The 25,431-nt window shown below is 54.1% G+C and overlaps 1 protein-coding gene across 1 annotated transcript in view; it reads right to left on the reverse strand.

The window, feature by feature from the left end:
- Nucleotides 1-4,365: 4,365 nt before the first annotated feature.
- LOC125444855 (disintegrin and metalloproteinase domain-containing protein 11-like) overlaps nucleotides 4,366-25,431 on the reverse strand; it is a 22,612-nt gene continuing 1,546 nt past the window's right edge. The window contains exons 2-8 of the mRNA XM_048517582.1: nucleotides 24,784-24,834; nucleotides 21,636-21,699; nucleotides 21,279-21,378; nucleotides 20,978-21,097; nucleotides 16,944-17,112; nucleotides 15,033-15,147; nucleotides 4,366-5,355 (exon numbers count right to left, since the gene is read on the reverse strand). Of these exons, the coding sequence (XP_048373539.1) occupies nucleotides 5,261-5,355; nucleotides 15,033-15,147; nucleotides 16,944-17,112; nucleotides 20,978-21,097; nucleotides 21,279-21,378; nucleotides 21,636-21,699; nucleotides 24,784-24,834 (714 nt within the window). The 3' untranslated portion in view covers nucleotides 4,366-5,260. The remainder of the gene's footprint in view (nucleotides 5,356-15,032; nucleotides 15,148-16,943; nucleotides 17,113-20,977; nucleotides 21,098-21,278; nucleotides 21,379-21,635; nucleotides 21,700-24,783; nucleotides 24,835-25,431) is intronic.

The following is a 25,431-nucleotide window of genomic DNA, read 5'->3' on the forward strand; positions in this document are numbered from 1 at the left end:
GGGGGGGGGGGTGGGGGGGGGGGGGGGTGGGGGGGGGGGGGGGTGGGGGGGGGGGGGGGTGGGGGGGGGGGGGGGTGGGGGGGGGGGGGGGTGGGGGGGGGGGGGGGTGGGGGGGGGGGGGGGTGGGGGGGGGGGGGGGTGGGGGGGGGGGGGGGTGGGGGGGGGGGGGGGTGGGGGGGGGGGGGGGTGGGGGGGGGGGGGGGTGGGGGGGGGGGGGGGTGGGGGGGGGGGGGGGTGGGGGGGGGGGGGGGTGGGGGGGGGGGGGGGTGGGGGGGGGGGGGGGTGGGGGGGGGGGGGGGTGGGGGGGGGGGGGGGTGGGGGGGGGGGGGGGTGGGGGGGGGGGGGGGTGGGGGGGGGGGGGGGTGGGGGGGGGGGGGGGTGGGGGGGGGGGGGGGTGGGGGGGGGGGGGGGTGGGGGGGGGGGGGGGTGGGGGGGGGGGGGGGTGGGGGGGGGGGGGGGTGGGGGGGGGGGGGGGTGGGGGGGGGGGGGGGTGGGGGGGGGGGGGGGTGGGGGGGGGGGGGGGTGGGGGGGGGGGGGGGTGGGGGGGGGGGGGGGTGGGGGGGGGGGGGGGTGGGGGGGGGGGGGGGTGGGGGGGGGGGGGGGTGGGGGGGGGGGGGGGTGGGGGGGGGGGGGGGTGGGGGGGGGGGGGGGTGGGGGGGGGGGGGGGTGGGGGGGGGGGGGGGTGGGGGGGGGGGGGGGTGGGGGGGGGGGGGGGTGGGGGGGGGGGGGGGTGGGGGGGGGGGGGGGTGGGGGGGGGGGGGGGTGGGGGGGGGGGGGGGTGGGGGGGGGGGGGGGTGGGGGGGGGGGGGGGTGGGGGGGGGGGGGGGTGGGGGGGGGGGGGGGTGGGGGGGGGGGGGGGTGGGGGGGGGGGGGGGTGGGGGGGGGGGGGGGTGGGGGGGGGGGGGGGTGGGGGGGGGGGGGGGTGGGGGGGGGGGGGGGTGGGGGGGGGGGGGGGTGGGGGGGGGGGGGGGTGGGGGGGGGGGGGGGTGGGGGGGGGGGGGGGTGGGGGGGGGGGGGGGTGGGGGGGGGGGGGGGTGGGGGGGGGGGGGGGTGGGGGGGGGGGGGGGTGGGGGGGGGGGGGGGTGGGGGGGGGGGGGGGTGGGGGGGGGGGGGGGTGGGGGGGGGGGGGGGTGGGGGGGGGGGGGGGTGGGGGGGGGGGGGGGTGGGGGGGGGGGGGGGTGGGGGGGGGGGGGGGTGGGGGGGGGGGGGGGTGGGGGGGGGGGGGGGTGGGGGGGGGGGGGGGTGGGGGGGGGGGGGGGTGGGGGGGGGGGGGGGTGGGGGGGGGGGGGGGTGGGGGGGGGGGGGGGTGGGGGGGGGGGGGGGTGGGGGGGGGGGGGGGTGGGGGGGGGGGGGGGTGGGGGGGGGGGGGGGTGGGGGGGGGGGGGGGTGGGGGGGGGGGGGGGTGGGGGGGGGGGGGGGTGGGGGGGGGGGGGGGTGGGGGGGGGGGGGGGTGGGGGGGGGGGGGGGTGGGGGGGGGGGGGGGTGGGGGGGGGGGGGGGTGGGGGGGGGGGGGGGTGGGGGGGGGGGGGGGTGGGGGGGGGGGGGGGTGGGGGGGGGGGGGGGTGGGGGGGGGGGGGGGTGGGGGGGGGGGGGGGTGGGGGGGGGGGGGGGTGGGGGGGGGGGGGGGTGGGGGGGGGGGGGGGTGGGGGGGGGGGGGGGTGGGGGGGGGGGGGGGTGGGGGGGGGGGGGGGTGGGGGGGGGGGGGGGTGGGGGGGGGGGGGGGTGGGGGGGGGGGGGGGTGGGGGGGGGGGGGGGTGGGGGGGGGGGGGGGTGGGGGGGGGGGGGGGTGGGGGGGGGGGGGGGTGGGGGGGGGGGGGGGTGGGGGGGGGGGGGGGTGGGGGGGGGGGGGGGTGGGGGGGGGGGGGGGTGGGGGGGGGGGGGGGTGGGGGGGGGGGGGGGTGGGGGGGGGGGGGGGTGGGGGGGGGGGGGGGTGGGGGGGGGGGGGGGTGGGGGGGGGGGGGGGTGGGGGGGACTGCCAGCATGGCCAACTGGCCATGCTGGCAGGGGCTGATGGGAATTGTAGTCCATGAACATCTGGAGAGCCGCAGGTTGCAGACACCTGCTAAACTGATCCAGGGTCACGGGTTCAGTTATTAGAAACAAAACGTACTACCGGACTTCAGCCCTCCCACACAGACCAACCCTGATGGCCATAACAGAATAAGGGAAAACTTTAAGCATCCTGTTCCTGGACTCTTTAACAGCCCTGTGGAGTGGGTGGGTGAGGGGTGGATAAGAAAGGGACCTGGGTTGCTATGTCTGGAAAGGTCTCTGGGAAAGAGGAGAGCGGAGACCCAGCCCTTGAAAAGAGGTCAGGGCTCTCTCTACCTAGTAAAAGGGATATGGCACAGGTCACGAGTTGTGACTCTCCTGGCCTGCAAGTCCGCCTAACCTGGTGTGAACAGAGGTTAATGGTAGTTGAGCAGAAAGGTCTGGCAGGTCATCAGAGGGGATTTGAAACTCCTCTGTCTTCACAGCTTCCCTCGGTCAACTCTCTGAGTCACACATCTCTTTTCAATTAAAAAATATTCGTAAATTCAGAACAGTAAAAGGTTCAAGTCTAGAATCCTTGGAGCAGCAGTGGCGTAGGAGGTTAAGAGCTCGTGTATCTAATCTGGGGAACCGTGTTTGATTCCCCGCTCTGCCGCCTGAGCTGTGGAGGCTTATCTGGGGAATTCAGATTAGCCTGGGCACTCCCACACATGCCAGCTGGGTGACCTTGGGCTAGTCACAGCTTCTCGGAGCTCTCTCAGCCCCACCTACCTCACAGGGTGTTTGTTGTGAGGGGGGAAGGGGAAGGAGATTGTCAGCCCCTTTGAGTCTCCTGCAGGAGAGAAAGGGGGATATCAATCCAAACTCTTCTCTTCTTCTTGTGTGCATGTAACAAAGGTTTGTGCACAGGGAGTTGTAGCAAGGCCATAAGATGCAGTAGGAGCCCTTTTATTGAGTTACTTTACTGTGTTCAGTCGTAGGCTTTACATTGCTTGGACTCTTTTATTGTCTCGGTTGTACGCAGCCTCTGGAAAATTCTGTTCAGAGGTGGCTTAGAAATACCTTAAACACCTCCCCCCTCTCACGTTAGGACGGACAGCATTCGTTCGTTCAGTTTTTATAAACAACCCAAAGAGCATCACAGCTGCTCTGCAGGTCTTCTAATGTGTAGCATTTTTTAAAAAATTAAATGGGTTTGTGGTTTCAGCCTGTCCTGGCACCATTAAGGCCTTCTGGAGGGGTACTGTCCCTTTAAATTGTCGCCCCTTGACTCAAAAGGCTTCTGTTTCTCAGCTTAATTAATGGCTTCCCATGAACTCAAGTAGCATTTCTGAATTGGCTCTTAATTAGACTGTCCCAAGGCAGGACAGCTTTAATTATTGTTCACGGGCAAAGCAATTGCTCCCACCACCCCACTAATTCGTAGTGTCTGCGATTATTTAAAAAACAGCATCCAAGCCGTGAAAACCACGGCTCACTCTGTGGCATTAATTGCATGCCGATTTGAGAATGCTGCGGATGTGCACGTTAAAAGGAAAGAGCGATTTAAGAAGTCGAAAACATGAAAAGTTCTATGTACTGTCGAAGGCTTTCGCGGCCAGAATCACTGGGGTGTTGTGGGGTTTCCGGGCTGTATGGCCGTGATCCTCTGAAGATGTCAGCCACAGATGTAGGCAAAACGTCAGGAGAAAATGCTACTGGAACACGGCCATAGAGCCCAGAAACCCCACAACACCCCTATAAAAATTTCTCGTTAAATGAATAGTCAAAGTGGAAATTAAAAGGGTCGGTCACAGGGAGAAGTAGGTCTTTTGCTGAACAAGCTTAAGTTCAGAGTAAAAATATGGGTGGATTTTGCCAACAGGGACAGCCGTTGCTGAATGTTTGCAGGATGAAAGAGTTATATTAAGCATCATGTGGAATCACTATGTTAATTCTGCTTCCTGCTGATTGTGGAAAAGGAGCAACTAAGGGCGATTCCGCACATGAGTAAAATAGGTTCGACCCAGTTTCCTGAGAAGGGTACTGACCTAGGTCGAAGCCATTGTTGTTCCGCACTGCAACCAGCTTGATCCCAGCTCGGAGGGTGGGATCATCCAGTGCCTCTTCGCCACTCTGTTCCGATTGGCTACTGTTCTACGGCCATGTTCCGTCTATCCCCACACACATTATTAAAAAAACTGCCACAGGAATGGAGGGACGAGGGTGGCGGTTTTTGATTGGCCAGCTGTACGCATGCCCGAAACACTCAGCTGTGATTGGCTGAATGGGGGACTCCTGGCACCAGAGATTCCGCGCTTTACTGGAATCGAGCTGAGTTTGAGCGGGGTTCCCTGAAAAAGTAATCGTTCCCAACTGGAGTCGGAAATTGGACCGTTACACGGGGCGAAGCTGGTACAAAACCACGTCGATCCCAGTGGTTGTGCGGAGCACTTAGGTCGAACGCAGCTCGAACTCAGGTCGATAACGCAAGTGCAGAGTCAACCTAAGACATGCTTTTGTTAATTCTGACTCTGGCTTCAAGGCACGGCCTTCTGACTATATAATATGCATCAAGATGTCTAGAACAAACACGGCAAACATGTCTTTCAAAAGTGAGCTCCCAAAAGGGTAGCCGAACCTTGTGCAGAAGGGCAGGTCGGAGGGGTGGCGCTACAAAACACCTCTATAAAACGGCCTTCCCAAAAGCTGAGTGTCCCTTTGACTCTGACCAAACCCACCCACCCTGTGTCTCTGGCAGCCATCCCTTATGCGTCAGCAGGTGGATACACACAACCAGTCAGTGCCCCATTGCCGTGATGATAAAGGAATTGCACCAACCACCAATTTGCATCCTCTGACGGCCGCTTTCCTGCCGGAAAACATCTTAGCCGCACTTTCAATCCACCCCCAGCGTCCCCTTTTTCTGCAGAGAAGAAAGAGGGAGGCAGCCTCAAGCAAGACCGAACTCCTTGACCAAGTCAAGGGGGGGGGGTTCCCCCAGGTCTTCCCCAGGGAAGAACCAGAGCAACCTCTTGCCAGACAACGGCAACAGCTGCATGCAAATCACGATTGTGTGAATCCACCCGAAGAGAAATGGCCAAAGCTGGTGTTTGGGATCAGCAGGCTTCTCTGGGGCTCGGCCCCCCTCCTCCCCCGGTGAGTGCAGGAGCTCAAGGGATCCCCTGCAAAGAGCACCTGGTGCAGAGCATGCGAGAGGCAGCCCCCAGGCAACACAGCGCAAGGGCACCGCAATCCAGGAGGCACGTCACGTGCAGGTCGACGCTGCTTACTTAAATCCCCATCCGGTGCCACCGAGGACAATAGCAGCAACCAGGATGGCTCCCGCAATGGAGCCGATAATTATGTTGGTTCCGCTGGGGCCTGTGGAGAAAAAGAGAGCAGAAAGCGTCAAGGCGAGCAGGAGAGCGTGCGATCGATCGTGCGATGTGCAGCGTCTGGATGCAGATCAGTCTACGCTGGAGGGGGAACGTCAGAAAAGAGAGAGAGAGAGAGTTAAATACAGGCTCAAGGCTGCTGCAATCATCCATCTCCTTGAGGTTTCTGAGATTTTGAAAAAATAATGCTAGAACTACAATTTTCTTCAACAGGAACCGCACTGGGCTGAAAGCAGAGCAGCTGGGCGAGGAAATGGACCTTGTGATATCTGCCAAGACTCCCCAGGTCTAAATATGCGGTGGTGAAAAGTGTCATCAAGACACAGCAGAAAAACCCAGAAGGTTTTCGAGACAAGAGGCATTTGGAGGTCGTTTGCCATTGCCAGCCTCCATGTGGGCTGAGAGAACCAATTGGCGATGCTGGCAGGGGCTGATGGGATTTGTAGTCCATGATCATCTGGAGAGCCACAGGTTGCAGACAGTGGTGGGGTCCAAAAATGTTAGTAACAGGTTCCCATGGTGGTGGGATTCAAACTGTGGCATAGCGCCAATGGGGCTGGGCAGGGCACGACAGGGGCGGGGCCGGGCATTCTGGGGGCAGGGCATTCCTGGGCGGGGCTGGGGCAAGGACGCAGCCACTGCGCCAGTCCTTGGGCGGGAAATGAATGCACGCAGGCGCAGGCTGCCACGCACGCCGGTGCACCTCCTGCTAGACTGCTTCAAGTTCTGCGCGCTACTGCTGAGAGGAGGGGCGTAACGAAGGCAAAAATCACGTGGCAAAATCACCAGTTAGTAACCCCCTCTCAGCACACACAAATAATTAGTAACCTACTCTCGGGAACCTGTGAGAACCTGCTGGATCCCACCTCTGGTTGCAGACCCCTGTCTTAAACACTTCTACCATGTTGCCTCATAGTTCTAAATATAATGGATACCAAACCTTAGAAGGATCAATTCCTGGTTTTTAGAGTCTTCTTCCCAGAAAACCAAAGCTGTAACCTGACACTGGCTCTACCTCGGCACCATTTTATTGATGCAAACATGCTAGGAAGCTTACAAGATTGGCCATAAACAGATATGGTTGACAGCTGAACTTCTTGGGATCAGATACAAGGTGATCTCTCAGTCTGTTGGTCGGTACTGAACAGCTGTGAATGCTTGCCAAACAGTCTGGATCACTTTTTTGCATAACTAAGTGTGAGTAAAAACACTGCTGATTCAAACTGACTGGTGGCCGTTCGAGTCACTAAGGACAACTAAGACGAATATCGGAGGGCAAGATTTTATTGGAATACAGCATTTATTTATGTCTGTTATATATGATTTGTGCGTGATCTACTGATTTGTCTGAACAGCTGCCTGCAGTTACGCAGCAAGGGGAGCAGTTCACCTTGATCAGAAATTCAGCCCTTGACTATAAATGGAGATCAAGTGGAGCGGGTGGCTAGTTTTAAATTTCTGGGCGTTATGATTAAAGAGGACTTAACCTGGGGCGTACAGACTGCCGCGGTGGTTAAGAAGGCCCAGCAAAGACTGTACTTTCTGAGACTTTTAAGGAAGCAACAACTAGATGGAAAACTTCTGGTGTCCTTTTACCGCTGTGCTATAGAGAGTGTCCTAACCTACTGCATCTGTGTATGGTTCTCCAGTTGCACAGTGGCAGATAGGAAGGTGCTCCAAAGGGTGATCACTACTGCACAAAGGATTATCGGCTGCCCTCTCCCCTCCTTGGAAGAAATCTATAATTCCCGAAGCCTAAATAAAGCCCAAAATATTCTGAGAGACCCGTCTCATCCAGCACACTCTCTTTTTAAACTGTTACCATCTTGTAGTAGTGCACTGCCGACCCAGCAGTACCGTAGTAGAACGTTGGGACGCCAACGGACCTGCGGCCTTGCCGGTCGCATCGCACCCCCACTCCTCATCCCCCCATGAGTCACGGGTCATGAACTGTCTGACTCAATCACCGGGCGCAGGGACAATGGTCTTGCCCCCAGGTGAGGATTAGGCTCAGACGCGTACGCTCCTCTCCGCACGTAGCCAGATGAGATCATGCATCACATGATGATCTCCCGACCTCCCGCTCTCCCGGAACTCCCCCCGGTCCTCCCTCCTACACGCCCCCAATAGGATAACAATAAAAGGTGCCAGGAACCGGCAGACGGGAGACTCGCTAGGAACACGGACCTCCGGTCTCCCGCTGCTGGCGATCTCCACCAGATGTTATCTCCGCGTCTCGTCTCGTTCTTACGCTGACCGCGTGGGTCGACTACAAGCTGGTGCCGAAACCCGGGAATCCTCGAACCTCCACCCTGCTCACCGTCGCCTGGGGAAGGGCCGCGATACCGAAGTCCGCTGGATCGGCGCATCCAGGGACCACCGTTTCGGTATCGCCTGTCCTCTGGATCGGCGTATCCAGAGACACGCGTCCTAGGACACTCTCTCGTCCGACGGAACACCGGTGAGTATGGGAGCTTGCAAAAGCAGGGCTTATGACAAGCACGTTGACGAACTGAAAGCGTTAACGAAATGCGGCAGGGTCCCCGTAAAGAGAAGGGAGCTGCGCAAATTGGTTGAGGAGATTGAAGCTCAGTGTCCATGGTACCCAGAGGGGGGGACATTGAATCTTAAGGACTGGGAAAACATCGGGCGCACTCTTCGCACAGAGCCTCGCGCGCCGATGTCGCTGCTACTGACGTGGAGACAATGTTTTGTCGCCATCAGCCTGCAGACCTATGGCTCCCTTGCTGTAGGCCGCCCTCCTTTCGATCTTTCACCTTCAATTTCAACCCCGGAATTTTCTCTATCCACTAAATTGGACGCCTGTCCTCCTTCTGCCCCCCTCGCTCCTTCACCCAACTCAAACTCTCCCGCGGCTCAGTCGCCCCCTCCCCTTGCTCCGCCTTCATTTCCCGAAGCCACTGCACCTCCGTCAGCGCCACGTAATGGCGCGGGTTTCAAAACTCTCGCAGAGCGTATTAGCCACGATCTGCAGAAGAAAGAAACCCTGACAGAAGACGATGCCGAGATTCTTGCATTGTGCCCCATCCACTTCACAGATACTGAGGGGGAGGATGGCGTCATCCGGCGGGTTGTCGAGTACCGCCCCCTAAGCTATAACATCCTTACCGAGCTCCGCAAAGCAATGCGGGACGTAGGAGTCACTAGCCCCTACGTGAGAGGCATGCTGGAGGCCATCGCCAGGAACCACCTAATGGTTCCAGATGACTGGAAGACCACCTTTCGCATGCTCCTGAGCCCTGCGCAATTTGTGGTCTGGGAAAGTGAGTTCCGCCAGCAGTGCTTCAACAGAGCAGCCACCTCTGGCGGCGCCTACACCGCCGCTCAGCTTTACGGTTTCGATGCTTTTGCCAATCCCAACGATCAGATTGTCCTGCCTGAGGCCACCCTTACGGTCGCCTCCGAGTGCGCCTATAAGGCATTTGTCAAAGTCCCCAATGCCGGCCAGCCAACCCAGAGTTTCTCCTCCATCCGGCAAAAACCCCAAGAGCCCTATGCCGAATTTGTGAACAGGCTCCAGGAAGCGCTCAAGAGGCAGGTAGATAGCGAGGAGGCCCAAAACGAGCTCCTCATGCACCTCGCAAAAGAGAACGCTTCCACGGAGTGCCGCAGAGCAATCACGGGCCTGGGCAAAAATCCTGAACTGGCCGACATGCTTAAGGCTTGCCAGGACATCGGGTCCTCCGCCCACCAAGCTAGCCTCCTCGCCGCAGCACTCTCCACCGGTGGGAGACAGTCTCAGGATGACTGCTTTAACTGCGGCAGACCCGGACACTTCCGAAGGGAGTGTAGGCAGCCCGGTGGGGGGGCCTACAACCCCGATGGAGGAGGGTCCTCCCCCAGGAGGAGAAGGCCACCTAAAACCCGGTGCCCACGTTGCCAGAAGGGCTTCCATTGGAGAAACGACTGCCCGTCGGGAAACTCCCGCCCGGGCGTCTCCCCAGCCCAGGACCAAGGAGGAGAGTACTAGAGCAGGCCCAAACGCCAAGGCCCCGGCCAAAACCACCCCCCTCTCGTGGCATCTCGCTCACATGCACCCAGCCCATCTCCTTTAAGTTCCCCCACGAGGTTCTTGTCGCCCCAACCCAGTATGATGAGCCCATCCCTACCGGGACAATTGGGCTAGTGCTGCCAAAGGCCTCTGCCGCTGAACAGGGACTGTTCATCGTCCCCGGAGTGATCGACTCCACACACCAAGGACCCATCCACCTCCAGGTCTGGACAAACATCCCACAGGAGCTGCCCGCCGGAGCCAGCTGCGCTCAGCTGATTCTCTTGCCCCATGCGCTGCCCGCTGCCGACCCAATAAAGGCTACGAGCCCCGGCAGCCAACATGGCGCAGCCTACGCCACCGTCGCAGCGGTGGAGACGCCTATCGGGAGCTCCCGTCCATATCTGGAGCTCGCCATAGAAGGATGTAAGTTCAAGGGCCTGGTGGACACCGGCGCTGATGTTACCGTCATCAGAGCAGCCGAGTGGCCCGACCAGTGGCCGACCGAAGCCTGCCCGCACATCTGGGGGGTGGGGGGGAGACAAACCGCGAGACAGAGCATCCGCCCGCTCACGGTCAACAGCCCAGGACTTGAGCGGCAGCTCACAGTCCGCCCCATCATTTTGGACATCCATGTCAACCTCTGGGGAAGGGACCTCATGAGTCAGGTCAAAACGACTCTGGTCTGGGACGGGTAAAGCCGTCGCAGGTCGTTGATCCCAATCTTGCCCCCCGAAATTATTTTTTAGTTTCCGCAGGAAAACTGTTTCCCTCTCCCCTCCTCTTTTCCTTCTGTTTTTCGACCAGTAAAGGCGGGAGGGCCAATTGGCTGACTGGCCCTCCCTGGATTAAAATCTGGGCCCGTCCTGATACCGTAGCACTGTCAGGACAGGCCCCAGTTTAAAAAGGGGCTGCCGCCATTATGCCCCTAATACCCACAAGGGGTTGCTGCAAACACAGATCCTCTCAAGATTTGGGTGGGTGGTGTTTGCCACGCTCGGCCGAAGCCGCCCCTTAAGGAGCGGTCTCGGCGGGCGGCAACCCCCCGGGATAATTCGATCACAAAATTTAGCACCATCCCGCTTCCTGCATTAGCCACCAAGGTCACGGTAAGTGCAACTCCCTTGCAAAGAAACCCCCCCTTCCTTTTTCCTTCGTGTGTGCGAGAAATTTGCCTCTAATTGCCGGACTGCTTCACTCCCCGGATGCACCCATCCCCCCAAAAGGTGCTTCCAAAGCCCCCTTTGTGTTGCTGATTAAGCATGCATACCCACAATCCCCCCAGGACCCGCCTGTTCCCTCCCCCCTCGAGGCTCGGACCCTCGCCTTGACGCACCCTGATGACGCTCTGAAGCCAATTCCCACCAGGGTCGCCTACCTCCTGCCCTCCCTGTCAAACAACTAAAGAAAGAGGAGTGTAGGCGGCCCCCAGGAGGGTTGCATTAAAAGCAACCTTCACAGGCTGCAAAACAAGCCTTCTTCCTTCCCATATTAAATCTAAACACTAACTCGATCCCAATCTCCCGCCATCCGCTCTAGAACTGAGCCTGGCGGGACCCGGCCCCCCCCGTAACCTGGGAAAGGGGGGTGTGTTTCAGTCCCTCTTCCTACAGTCCCGTGGACTCCGATTCGCCACGACAGGCCAACCCATGGAATCGCGCCAGGAGGAAACCAACCCCATCCCGGAGATGGAACCCATCTCTCTAGAGGATCCTGCCCAGCGATCTCAACAGGAACGCCGTCGCTAATGCCTAAAGACCCGAATGACCTGGGGAGACGCCAAGGCTACCATCAGCCAGCTAGCTCTAGCGCTGCTGCGCCAGCAAGACCATTCCGAGACACTGAACCTCTGTGCCGCTCTCTTTGCGATCAATACCACCAACTCAGCTGTACCACCATCCTTTGCTCGCTCTAAGCGTTCTCCTGCCGATGGCTATCGGCCACCCCCTGGCGAAGCTTTCACCAGACCAAATATCTGGGAGCAGCTTGCTGCCGCTGCTAACGTCTCATCCTTCTGCCTGGGCCAGTACTTGTGAGTCGGGAGCCTGCTAAGGTCCTTCCTGCTCTGCCTCGCCTGCAAAGTACCTGGAGACTTCCTAGCGGAGTTCGGGCTGAGCCCCTTCAAGGAATGCCTCAACTATCAGATACTCTATGAGCTTTACTGGGGACCCGCCGCCCAAACCCTCCCGGCTGGCGCTTTCTCCCTTGTCACCAAGACTGTCGCTAACTACTTATTCCAACACCTGGGCGCCAGCATCACCGGCGCAGCTAAACGGGGAACCGACCTCGGGCCCATTCGTCTGCTCGGCCAGTTGGAACTGCACACACATGGAGTACATTCCCCGGGTGTTCGGAAACATCCTGCTCCCCAGGGGCTGGTTCTGGACCTGCGGGGAGAGAACGCTTAACTATATCCCCGTTCGACTCTCTGCTGGAACTCTTTGTTGCTCTCAGTCAGCCTCACCATCGGCTCTTCTACCTCCCAGGCTCCACCTGAGCTCGGACGCCGCCGCTCCGCTTCTGCCTCTCAATTCCTCCTGTTGGAGCTTATCGGTCGCCCTCTCCCAAGCTGAGTTCGCCTCCCTCGCAACTTCCCTAGTGTGGGAGTCCCCGGACTCGCTTCCTACAATGCTAAGACTATTGGCCGGGCTGGCCTGTGCCTCATGCGAAGTCCATCAACTCTGCCTCCACCGCTTCTGGATGCCCTGGCCTCCCGAGCAGCAGGAACTTCACAAGCCAATTCCTAGACACCGTACCGCTATTGACATTACTTGTTGTTGTTACACCACCAAGGTTGTGAGAATGTACATAATATGTGTTGTTTTAATCTTTCTGGATAATTCGCAGTTGATTCATTACGAAAGTGCGTGAGCTGCAAGAAGCTGTAACAAATCTGACGTACTCTGTTTTGCCCCAATGGTGGTCAGCCCTCTGGAGCTACTGTCGGGAGGATGGCTGAGTGCTATTGTACAGCTCTACCGCTTAATTGTGTGCCTTATTATCGGATTCTGTTTCGCTCAATGCGTGTCTAATATTGCCTCGTAACGCGGTGTACAGGGCCCCTCGAATTTCTTTACCCCGCTACCAACTGTTCTATCGTTACACAAGCAGCTTGGTCAATCCTTGGCTAAGCTGCGGAGGAGACAAGCGCCCCTTTAAATCACCCCTTAGCGTGCCGCTCCCCCCGCTTTCTAAAATGTAAAAAAGGAGGAGATGTAGTAGTGCACTCACGACTCCAGCAGTGCCAGAGTAGAACGTTGGGGACGCTTAATCTGACTCCAAGGCCACGGTCGCATCGCACTTCCACTCCTCATCCCCCCCCATGAGTCACGGGTCATGAACTGTCTGACTCAATCATCACAGGGACACGGTCTGCCCCCCAGGTGAGGATTAGGCTCACTTGATTCGCTCCTCAAGATCGTAGCCAGATGAGATCATGCATCACATGATGATCTCCCTCACTCCTCCCGCTCTCCCGGAACTCCCCCCGGTCCTCCCTCCTACACGCCCCCAATAGGATAACAATAAAAGGTGCCAGGAACCGGCAGACGGGAGACTCGCTAGGAACACGGACCTCCGGTCTCCCGCGGCTGGCGATCTCCACCAGATACATCTCCCAAGGCCTCGTCTCGCTCTTACGCTGACCGCACGACTACACCATTCTATGGTGATCGATACAAGGAGTCTCAGAACCAGGGACAAAGAGGCTTAGAGACAGCTTCTACTCCCCAGAGCTGTGGCCATGCTAAACTCCGCCAAGCTTCATATTGATGTATTTGGGGCTGTGTAGGGATGGGTGGAGGAAGGGGAAAGTGAGGATGATGTATGAGTCTGAAATTGTGTGCATCGAGGAATGCTGCTGTAAATTTCGTTGTGCGTGCACAATGACAATAAAATGCTTATGCTTATGCTTATGCTTATGCTACGACAATGCCCTTGTGTGGAGAGCCGGTGACAGTCTCCTGTGTGGCTATAGAGGAAAATGGTGAAGGGTGCAAGTCCAATTATTTGGGGTTCAAATAATTTCACAACTGGTTGTTTACAAGCAGCATTTTAACGACTGGTTCTGCCGAAGTGGTGTGGACCTGCTGAACCCCACCACTGGTGCAACCTCTGGAACGCTTACAAAACAACTATAGGTGTCAAACTCGTGCCCCTCCAGATGTTATGGACTACAGTTCCCATCATCCCCTGCCAGCATCATGGGAACTGTAGTCCATAACATCTGGAGGGCCGCGAGTTTGACACCTGTGCAAGATTTTAGATCACTGTCTGTAACTGAACATAAAACAAGTCAAATTGGCAAATATTCAAGCATCACTACCTAAAACATCTATTTTTCTTCACTGAGGAAAAATTCTACTGAACTCAACAGCTCACACATAGTTTTGTGGTATTTTTGTTGGCCTTATTAAATGGAGTGTATTTCTTTTTTGGATTTTGCCTTGGGTCAACATGGTTACTTTCTCTGTAACCTTTTTTTCCCCACAAATATGAGTCATAAATGTGACAGGCCACTGAAGAACACTTAATGGACGGGAGGTCTAATGGAGCAAGAAAGTCTAGTCTTTATAAAGAAAAAAATAAAATAAAACCAAGCTTTAATGCAAGCCTTCTGGATCAGCTGCAAGACACCTGCTAAGCAGTAGTCTGGAGAAGAGAAGGGTCAGGGGTGACACGATAGCCACGTTTCAATATCTGAAGGGACGTCACGTTGAAGTTGCAGCAAGTTTGTTTGCTGCTGCTCCAGAGACCAGGATGAGGAGTCGTGGGTTCAAGGTGCAGGAAAAGAGATTCCATCTAAACATTAGTAAGAACTTCCTGATGGTAAGAGATGTTCAATAGTGGGATGCCCTTGGCCAGTGGTGGGATCCAAAAATTTTAGTAACAGGTTCCCATGGTGGTGGGATTCAAACAGTGGCGTAGCGCCAATGGGGCTGGGCGGGACATGACGGGGGCGTGGCCGGGCATTCCAGGGGCGGGGCATTAATAATTTCTGTTACTGTAAAAAACTCTTACTGTAAGAAAAATGTTCCTAATTTCCAGCTGCTATCTTTCTGCTCATAATTTAAACTCATTCTAGCAAGTCCTATCGTCTACTGCCAACTACTTTTCCTCTAATTGACTGCCTGTCAAATACTTAATACTTTCAAATACTTAATTTTGTTTCTAGAAATCAAAAGAAGGATACTTTCCTTAAATAAGGAACTTTACCATATTTCTAAAACATGTTTTTAAAACAGCCCAACAGGGAGAATGATCCCATTTTCTACCTTCGCTAACCAGCCACATAGGAAACAACAGGACTTTATGATTTTTGGACCTAATGGAATTTCTAACGGAAAAGCAGACCCAATTAGTCTCCCCTTCTCGGCACACACAAATAATTAGTAACCCACTCTCGGGAACTGGTGAGAACCTGCTGGATCCCACCTCTGATGTCTCGGAGGGTGGTGGAGTCTCCTTCTTTGGAGGTTTTTAAGCAGAGGCTTGTCGGTCACCTGTCAAGGATGCTTTGATTGTGTCTTCCTGCATGGCAGCAGGGGGGTTGGACCAGATGGCCCCTGTGGTCCCTTCCAACTCTATGATTCTAATTAGATAAGCAAGAGGAACGTCTGACCAGGTTCAAGGACCTCATCCCATCCACTCACCCTTGTACTTCTCGGTCTCCCCCGTGGTCTTCGGCTCTGGAGTGGGGTCGTGAACACTGCAATCTTTGCCCGTCCAGTAGGGATAGCAGATGCATTGGCCCTCGTTGCTGCAGACCTGAAACCAGGGAGACGGAAGGGTTAGCGGCCACCCCCATAAAGGCTGCCTCACCATTGGCGCCTGGCTGGGATCCTGAGCCAGCCAGTTAAGGTTGTTTCAAAAAGAAGCACCCGCCCAGCCCTATGGGTTTCACCCACCCAGTTACAAAACAAGATGGCAGCACAAGGAACAAGGCCCAAGATGGACAGGCAGAAAACCAGTCCCAGATCTGCATTCAAACGGGCCATCTTCCTGTGTTAAACACAACAGCAAAGACTGCTGGGATGTTCTGCTGGCCAAATGCACATCGTACCCATCTTAGAAGTTCACTGGCTGCCAATTCATTACCAAGCCCAGTTCGAGGTGTCATCTTTGATTAACAAGCCCTAAATGCAGAGGTGGGATCCAGCAGGTTCTCACAGGTTCCCAAGAGTAGGTTACTCATTATTTGTGTGTGCCGAGAGGGGGTTACTAATGGGTGATTTTGCCACGTGATTTTTGCCTTCATTACGCCCCTCCTCTCAGCAGTAGTGCGCAGAACTGGAAGCAGTCTAGCAGGAGGTGTAATCCGGCGCGCTATATGCGGCAAGCTCACTCGCGCGTGCATCTCGCTTTCCGGCACCAAGGACCGGCGCAGTGGCTGCATCCTTGCCACAGCCCCGTCCCCGGAATGCCCGGCCACGCCCCCGTCATGCCCCGCCCAGCCCCATTGGCGCTACGCCACAGTTTGAATCCCACCACCATGGGAACCTGTTACTAAAATTTTTGGATCCCACCACTGCCTAAATGGTTTAGGCCCCAAATATCCCCTGTCACCCTGCCCGTGCCATAAGATCAGCCAACCCAGCCCTTCTGGTGCCACCGAAACTTTCACTGGTAAAGAAAGGTAGAAATGCAAGAGAGGGCTTTTTCAACAATGCCCCTGAGACTGTGGAACTATCTCCCCCCTGAGGCGCTTCAAGCATCTTCTTTGTATGTCTGCAGGAAATGGGTAACGACACACCTATTTTCCCAGGCCTTTGACGAAAAAGATGGTCTCCCCCTTTTGCTAATAACAGGAGTTTTAAAACAGGTTTTGTGAATTTTCAACAGGTTTTATTGGACATGTTGTGGTTGCCTTTAGGTCAGTGGTGGCGAACCTTTGGCACTCCAGATGTTATGGACTACAATTCTCATCAGCCCCTGCCAGCATAGACAATTGGCCATGCTGGCAGGGGCTGATGGGAATTGTAGTCCGTAACATCTGGAGTGCCAAAGGTTCGCCACCACGGCTTTAGGTTGTATTGGAATTTAATGACTTTTTAGAAGAAGAAGAAGAAGAAGAAGAAGAAGAAGAAGAAGAAGAAGAAGAAGAAGAAGAAGAAGAAGAAGAAGAAGAAGAAGAAGAAGAAGAGGAAGAGGAAGAGGAAGAGGAAGAGGAAGAAGAAGAAGAAGAGGAAGAGGAAGAGGAAGAGGAAGAGGAAAAGGAAGAAGAGGAGGAGGAGGAGGAGGAGGAGGAGTTTGGATTTATATCCCCCCTTTCTCTCCTGTAGGAGACTCAAAGGGGCTGACAATCTCCTTGCCCTTCCCCCCTCACAACAAACACCCTGTGAGGTAGATGGGGCTGAGAGAGCTCCGAAAAGCTGTGACTAGCCCAAGGTCACCCAGCTGGCGTGTGTAGGAGTGTCTTTTATGAGTCTTACAGTGTAACCCGCCCTGCCGTTCAGGTGCTCTGGGGGAGAAAAACATACATATAAATGAATAAATAAATCAGCAACACAGAGAAAAAGGTTCCGCAGCAGCACAGAGGCCGATGCCGACTCCGAAAGCTTTACCCCGTGGTCTGAGCAGGTCTGGCCACCCCAGCTACCCGGGCAGGTGCTGAAGTTAAAGGCAGACACGTGAAGGCATTTGTGATCAAGACACAGCATGTTGGGCCCACAGGGCGTTCCGTCTTCCACGTAGCTGAGGTCAGTGCCATCCACTAGTTGCACGTGGCCGCCTCTAGAAGAGGGAGAAAAGAGAGCTCAGGGCCAGGGCGGGGCAGGGGATATTACCAGAGGTGGGATCCAGCAGGTTCTCACAGGTTCCCGAGAGTAGGTTACTCATTATTTGTGTGTGCTGAGAGGGGGTTACTAATGGGTGATTTTTGCCTTAGTAACGCCCCTCCTCTCAGCAGTGGCGCGCAGAACTTGAAGCAGTCTAGCAGGAGGTGCGCCGGCGTGCGTGGCAGCCTGCGCCTGCGTGCATTCGTTTCCCGCCCAAGGACCGGCGCAGCGGCTGCGTCCTTGCCACAGCCCCGCCCAGGAATGCCCCGCCCCCGGAATGCCCCGCCCAGCCCCATTGGTGCTACGCCACAGTTTGAATCCCACCACCATGGAAACCTGTTACTAACATTTTTGGATCCCGCCACTGGATATTACGCCCAGCGTAAGAAAAGGCACAACTTTTTAAACAATGCCGAGGAAGAACTAGAAGGGCCCAGGTACAGAAGACAGGGAGCTGGCATACCAGCGTGGGGACTGGTGATTCCTTATCTGTGGTGCCAAGGAAGGCATCAAAAACATTCCCAGCCAAGAAACACAAAGGACTACTGGAAGGGGGGAGGGGGGGCTGATGCCCAGAAGAAAACCCAGCTTGTGACCAGCACATCATAGTTCAATTCATAAATTTCATTCAATCGGGGTAATGATGTCGCCGGTTTCTTCTTTGAGAAAAGCGCAAACCGCTCCGCACGTTTGGATTGCGTTTCCGCGAATACTTCCTCAGTGTACTATTTCTTATTGTATTCAAAGACTAGCCATACAGGGTTCTAATAAATCAGAACAGTATTGTCATTGATCCATAATACGCTATATAATCCATCCTGTGTTTTAGTGCATGTTTCTCTAGAGCTGTATAAGATCAAATCCAAATCCAAAACCTTTATTAGGCATAAAACCGGTGCATGTCAAGAATTCCCAATACAATAAGAAGGTCATTATTGCACAACTTGCAGTACACAGAGTAGAAATATAGCAACAGCTTCAGAGATTTCAACATTAGAGTTATTTAGAAGCTTAGCCATTTTTATCTTCTCAGAAAGGAGCATAAATCCTGTTGGTAATACAGTTGTCAAATCAGTTCTAATGTTGTTATATTTTGAACAGTGAAGCAGAATATGAGAAAGTGTATCATTTGTATCAGGACAAAATCGACAGCAACGCTCATTTTGAGGAATATTAGAGAAGCGACCTTGAAGATGCACTGACGGAAAAGAGTTACACCTAGCTCTAGTCATGACCCATCTGCAATTGTAATTAACAAGTTGTTCCAGGTATATAGCAGGGCTAGATTTCTGAGGGATAATCCCAAAGAATATTGGAGAGCAAGAGCTTTGCGCTTTGCTCAGGAGAAATTGATATTCTTGATCAAATAATCTAGTCTTTAAGCGATGGTAAATCTCCAGAGCAGTGAGCATTTGTAGGGCCTTCCAAGAGAAGCCCAAGGAAAAGATCTTCTTTTCAATATGTAGCCACCATTTCGAAAGCTGAAGCTCTCTCATTTCTAGTATAAGATCATATTAACATGTTTAAAGCTTTAAGGTACACCCATACCTCCATCAATATTCTAATGTTGCCACATAACATTCTTAAACATATTTGCAAGGATTACATTGTATAGACAACTTACATCCTCTTTCATCAATTTGTGGATTCCCAAAGGCTTTCGCTCAGTCTTGGGTCACGTTTGCTGAGTCAAGTTAATGAAGAACTTGGCTAATTTGCAACACCGATTGGAGTGAATGAAATTTATGAATTAAACTGTGCTGTGCCGGTTACGTCGTGAGTGGTCCATTTGACGGGTTATATCCCGCACATAAAAACTTGTTGGGACGCTATATACAAAGAAGATTCACAAACTATTACCGCTTTCATGGAATAATGAACACTTGCGGGTCAACAGCTGTTGCCCGATACGGGAGAATGTATGAAATCAATACTTCTCCGGCTTCTGTTTAGACTATTTAGAGGGATTGTATACTTACCTGTTTATAACAACTTGATTTATATTATTTGCATGTACATTGTTAAGTATGAATGTTTAGGTCCGTTGATACCAAATAGAAAAATTTCTAATAATTGAGAATTTATTGCATGTCTATTGCTATTGCAGTGAGATATACAACGTATATTGATTAGTTTGTACATTGTTTGTACATTAGTTTGTACATTGCTCTTTGCTGCTATGGAGGAGACAGCTCCCAGTGGCCGGCCAGCTGGCAACCAGACAGGCAGGCAGGGGAAGGGAAGAGTCTGTATCCCTCCTCCTTACCCTTCTGTTCTCCCTTCTCAAGTGCTTTAAATACTGCTTACTGATGGGCAGCGAGTATTTCTGGAAGGGACTTGCTAGTGTTTGGTTTAGATGGCTAGTAACCGCTGCCTCAATTAACATTCATGTCTGGTGACTACTAAGAACATAAGAACTAGCCTGCTGAATCAGACCAGAGTCCATCTAGTCCAGCACTCTGCTACTCGCAGTGGCCCACCAGGTGCCTTTGGGAGCTCACATGCAGGAGGTGAAAGCAATGGCCTTCTGCGGCTGTTGCTCCCGATCACCTGGTCTGCTAAGGCATTTGCAACCTCAGATCAAGGAGGATCAAGATTGGGAGCCAGAGATCGACTTCTCCTCCATAAATCTGTCCAAGCCCTTTTTAAAGCTATCCAGGTTAGTGGCCATCACCACCTCCTGAGACAGCATATTCCAAACACCAATCACACGTTGCGTGAAGAAGTATTTCCTTTTATTAGTCCTAATTCTTCCCCCCAGCATTTTCAATGGATGCCCCCTGGTTCTAGTATTGTGAGAAAGAGAGAAAAATTTCTCTCTGTTGGCATTTTCTACTCCATGCATAATTTTATAGACTTCAATCATATCCCCCCTCAGACGTCTACTCTCTAAACTAAAGAGCCCCAAATGCTGCAGTCTCTCCTCATAAGGAAGGTGCTCCAATCCTTCAATCTGAATGGGGGATAGCCTCACACACACGGGGGAAGGGTCTTCAGAGAGTCTTTGTCCGCAAAGGAGAAGCTGATCTGCTGGCTGCCGAGAGGCAACTTGGGAAACTTCCACATAAACAACTTGTGCATTTATAAGTATTGCTGAAGTGGTATCAGCTGCCAATATTCGGTCCTCATGAAGAAACCAATCCTGTTGCCATCAGTGGCATAGCGCCAAAGGGGCGGGGGTGGGCGGGCAGCGCCACAGCAGGGGCGCAGGGGGCACATACGCCCCAGGCGCAGTTCCCCCTCGCTCTGCCTTTGGTTGTAGTCGACCCTTGGAACTCCCTGCCACTAAGGAAGTGAGGTGCATGTGCAAAATATTTGCCACCGATTAATACCGAGTGGGTCAATGGATGCTACTTCTAGATACTTAAACGCTAGATGTAAATTTAATGGGGGGGGGGGGGTTGCAGTAGAAAACAGCATTTGTACCTTTGACATATTTAGGTTTTTCCCTCTGAAAAATACACGTCTAAATTATATATTTAGAAAAATGCAAACACCATTACAAGTTCCCAGACATTTTCTAAAAGTAGAACAAGCAATATGTTATTGGTGTGCTGGGATTCAGCCAATTCGCACCTATTCCGTAGAACCGGTAGCTAATTTTTTGTCCCGTTCAGAGAACTGGTGTAATCCCACCACTGAGTCCTTTCGGAACCGGTTGTTGAATTATTTGAATCCTGCCACTGTTGGGCATTATGCTACCTGGCGGGGTGAGTGTGGCGGAAAGGGAGGGGGGCAGACTTTACAGGCCTGTTTCAGGATGCCCCCCAACCCTTCCCAAGAGAGCAGAGACGGTCTAGGAAGTAGAAGGCTCCACCTACCTGCAGTCAATATACCGTTTCTGATGGTAGAAAGTCATGGTGGTGATTTCACCAAGAAGTTCACCAACCCGTGGAGATCCTGTGACGTTGGCACAGAGTAGATATCCACACAAGACGTCCCTGAGTTGGGGGGGGGGGGAGCACGGACAATGCAACAAAAGGAGGGGGGGACTCCAGGTCAGTTTGCTGTTTGCAGCACATTGCCCCCCGCCCCTTGCTTCCATGCTAAGGTGGGGAAAGGGGGCTTTATAGAAAGGGAAGGCAGTGCATTATGGGAAAGAAGAAATCTCAGGTTACTCACTGTTTGATGCACGGCACCCAGCGGTTTCCCTCACGCCCACAGTTACCTCTCTCTGTGCCTTCCACATTCAGCTTTTCATAGCAAAACCGTTCGGCTGACCCTTAGGCGCAAGGAGGAGACAAAGGCCAAATTCCCACTGAAAATCTAATCTAGATACAACCAGGTTTCAAAAGAATCGGCACCTTTTCATCCAGGTTCCAACATCCACAGTCCACAGATTGATTTGGGAGGCAATACTGATATAAGTGTCCTGCCGGCCCTGAACCTTGAAAAGGCAAAGCCTCCAGGTCTGGAGCAGAAGCCCAGTCCTCGCCCCCCCTTTCAGGACTGGCCACAGAAACCTGTGCACTTACTTACCATGTCCCCACAATGCATTGCACTGGTGGTCCCTGGTCTTACAGCGCCCGCCGTAACACCGTCCCTGCAGAACAGAAAGTGGAAGCCAACAGAGAGTCACAAAACAAGGTTGTGGACAATGGGATCACTCTCATTTACATGGTCTAGGTGTGTTCAGCGGCCCCAGTTCCTGACATACTGAGCTTGTATTAACCACTACAACATTAATCACCCTCCCCTTCCCTCCCCTCCCTTGCATGCCACCCCTCCCTCCCCTCCCTCCGTGAGGGTGTGTGGGCCATGTCCAGATGCCGGCCCCTCCTGCCCCTCCCTTGCATGCCACCCCTCCCCTCCCTCCGCGAGAGTGGGCGGGCCATATCCAGATGCCGGGCCCCCTCCCCTCCCTTGCATGCTATATATTAGCATGGCCCCAATCCACAGATATAAGTATCTGCACATTAGGCCACACTTTACTGTTAGATATAAGATGATGATATATTTAAAAATATGCACCATTTCCTGTGTTTTAAAAAGTATCGACTGATCACAGGCCCTGCCCAAACAAGACCCGTGGTTCGGTTCCTCAAGGAGGCTTTTGGCTGCATTTGGAAAAGGCAGGGGTTTAAAAGGCGGTTTTGGCAGTACAGGGGAGAAGGGCCGGGGCAGGAAGAAGATGGGTAGCCCAACAGAGGCAAATTTAACACTAACTCCCAGGACGTGGCCTGGACGGTCTCACGGGATCTCAGAAACAGGATCAGCCCTGGCTAGTATTTGATGGTGGGAGACCTCCGAGGAATCCCAGGGCCTGACACACCCAGGCAGGCAAAGGAGATCCACTTCTGAATATCTCTTGCCTTGACTAGGTGGCCCCCAGAGCAAAAACAGACTCAGGTCATCCCTCGCGAGGTTACGGCACCAAGTGAAGAACTAGACGTGGCGGTTTTTTAAGGAGCTGAGCCGGATCTGGGTTCCTTGCAGCCCCAGCCGCTGTGGGGAACAGTCAAAGGGGCTTGAAACTATTCTGCGGGGGGGGGGGGGGGGGTGGGGGCAGCTCTTGCCAGGCCTTGAGAAGGCGACTGTTAGCGGCTCACCCCATCGTGGCACCGCAATGCAGGGAGAAACTGGGTCTGGGGAAATGGCTCCCTACTATGTACCTCTTAGCGCAGGGGTGTCAAACTTGCAGCCCTCCAGATGTTATGGACTACAGTTCCCACCATCCCCTGCCAGCATCATGCTGGCAGGGGATGATGGGAACTGTAGTCCATAACATCTGGAGGGCCGCAAGTTCAACACCTATGTCTTAGTGGTACAGAAATCCTTCCCAAGTCTAAAAATCCTTCCCAAGTCTAAATTGGTCAGTTTTTATCGTGTCTGTGACCTTTTATGACTTTTGGTCTGCCCTGCACTAAGCACACGTTCCCTTTGGAACGTATAAAATTATGCATGGGGTAGAAAATGTTGACAGAAAGAAATTTTTCTCTCTTTCTCACAATACTAGAACCAGGGGGCTCACGTTGAAAATGCTGGGGGGAAGAATTAGGACTAATAAAAGGAAACACTTCTTCACGCAACGTGTGATTGGTGTTTGGAATATGCTGCCACAGGAGGTGGTGATGGCCACTAACCTGGATAGCTTTAAAAGGGGCTTGGACAGATTTATGGAGAAGAAGTCGATTTATGGCTACCAATCTTGATCCTCCTTGATCTGAGATTGCAAATGCCTTAACAGTCCAGGTGCTCGGGAGCAACAGCCGCAGAAGGCCATTGCTTTCACATCCTGCCTGTGAGCTCCCAAAGTCACCTGGTGGGCCACTGCGAGTAGCAGAGAGCTGGACTAGATGGACTCTGGTCTGATCCAGCTGGCTCGTTCTTATGTTCTTATGTTCTACTATGTACCTCTTAGCGCAGGGGTGTCGAACTCGCAGCCCTCCAGATGTTATGGACTACAGTTCCCATCATCCTCTGCCGGCATCATGCATGATGATGGGAACTGTAGTCCATAACATCTGGAGGGCCGCAAGTTCGACACCTATGTCTTAGTGGTACAGAAATCCTTCCCAAGTCTAAATTGGTCACTTTTTATCGTGCCTAAGCACACATTCTCTTTGGGTTGGATTCTCAATTATGTGCTCGTTTTGGCCTCTTTGGAAGTCAACGCTCTCAGATCAGAAAAGCTCCACTGTTTCCAACACAGGGCAAAGAGTGACTTTTCCTTCCCTTCTCAGGGAAGGCAAAGGGAATCAGGAAGCACTAGGCTTCCTTTGAGGTTCCTCTCTCCTCCCGGCCTGTCCCCATCCACACAACAGCGCTTCCAGCCAGGATTGAAAGAGCGGTTTGCTTTTAATTTTCACACTGCAGGTCTCCTGATAATGCAACAGACCCATGCAATTGACATGGTCCACTGCATTATTGATAGACCCACCCGGGCGCCACAAAAAACGAAACGGAAACGGTGGGCGGGCAAAATGACAGATCAGACTGGCATGTCTGGGAACACCTTCGCAGCAGAAGACAACCCCTGTAACTAGAAAACTGCGGGGAAACTACCCTGTGAGGAGCAGCAGTGGCGTAGGAGGTTAAGAGCTCGTGTATCTAATCTGGAGGAACCGGGTTTGATTCCCCGCTCTGCCTCTTGAGTTGTGGAGGCTTGTCTGGGGAGTTCAGATTAGCCTGTACACTCCCACACACGCCAGCTGGGTGACCTTGGGCTAGTCACAGTTCTTCAGAGCTCTCTCAGCCCAGCCTACCTCACAAGGTGTTTGTTGTGAGGGGGGAAGGGCAAGGAGATTGTCAGCCCCTTTGAGTCTCCTACAGGGGAGAAAGGGGGGATAGAAATCCAAACTCTTCCTCTTCTTCTTCTGAAGCAACCAGTCACTCCGCAAGCAGTCAGTGCGCAGGGGGCCTCCACATCCCACACACCTTTACTCCTTTTCTTCCCTTCTTCTGGACCCCACCCCTTCCCCCAAGCCTTGCTTGGCACAGAGAACTGTGGGTGTTAGTAAACATCTGTGTTTATGATTCCTATCAGTGGCAGCTGCATTCCCCCGGGGCTCTTCTGGGTTCCTTGCTCACTGGGCCCAAAAGTCACTCCTAGCAAGGGGTGTGTGGTGTTTGCTGATGGTGCAGTCGTGTGTACGAGTGAGCTGGGTGCTGACGTAGCAAACCTTACCTGCTCATTGTCACAAAAATAACCGTCCTGCTTATGCAGATTAGGTGGACACTAGACACACACACACACACACACACACGAGAGAGAGAAAGAGAGAGAGAGAGAGAGAGAGAGAGGATATGTTACTGTGGACAGCTCAAAATCCTTCTCAGCTGTCTTTTGAAGAATATTGGCCCCAGCGTCTTTCATTTTAGAAAATCAATCCTAGTGGACTGGTGGAATGCTTTACCATCTTCTGTCCGGGCCCTGCGGGACCTTGGTAAGTTCCGCAGGGCCTGTAAGACCGAGTTATTCCACCGGGCCTTTGGGGATGCCAGCCGCAGACTGCCTACCCCCTCTGCAGCCCCCACGACAGTTTTGCCACCTTCAGCATTGCCTGATCGCTGATACCATCCATTTTGGGGCAATGCTGGCCCTCCTGGCCTTAAGTTAAGTGTCATCTCAGTACGCATCTGTGCTACGTATTTTTATCTGTAATTCTTCGGTACCTCGCTGCTATAATGTATTTTAAATGAATTTTAATGTTTTATCACTATATTGTATTTATGAGACATTATATTTGTTTTATGTCTCATTGTAATAATCTATTAAGTCGAATTGATGATGATGATGATGATGATGATGATGATGATGATGATGATGAATTGT

This window comes from Sphaerodactylus townsendi, linkage group LG15 (genome assembly GCF_021028975.2).
Source record: "Sphaerodactylus townsendi isolate TG3544 linkage group LG15, MPM_Stown_v2.3, whole genome shotgun sequence".
NCBI lineage: Eukaryota > Metazoa > Chordata > Lepidosauria > Squamata > Sphaerodactylidae > Sphaerodactylus > Sphaerodactylus townsendi.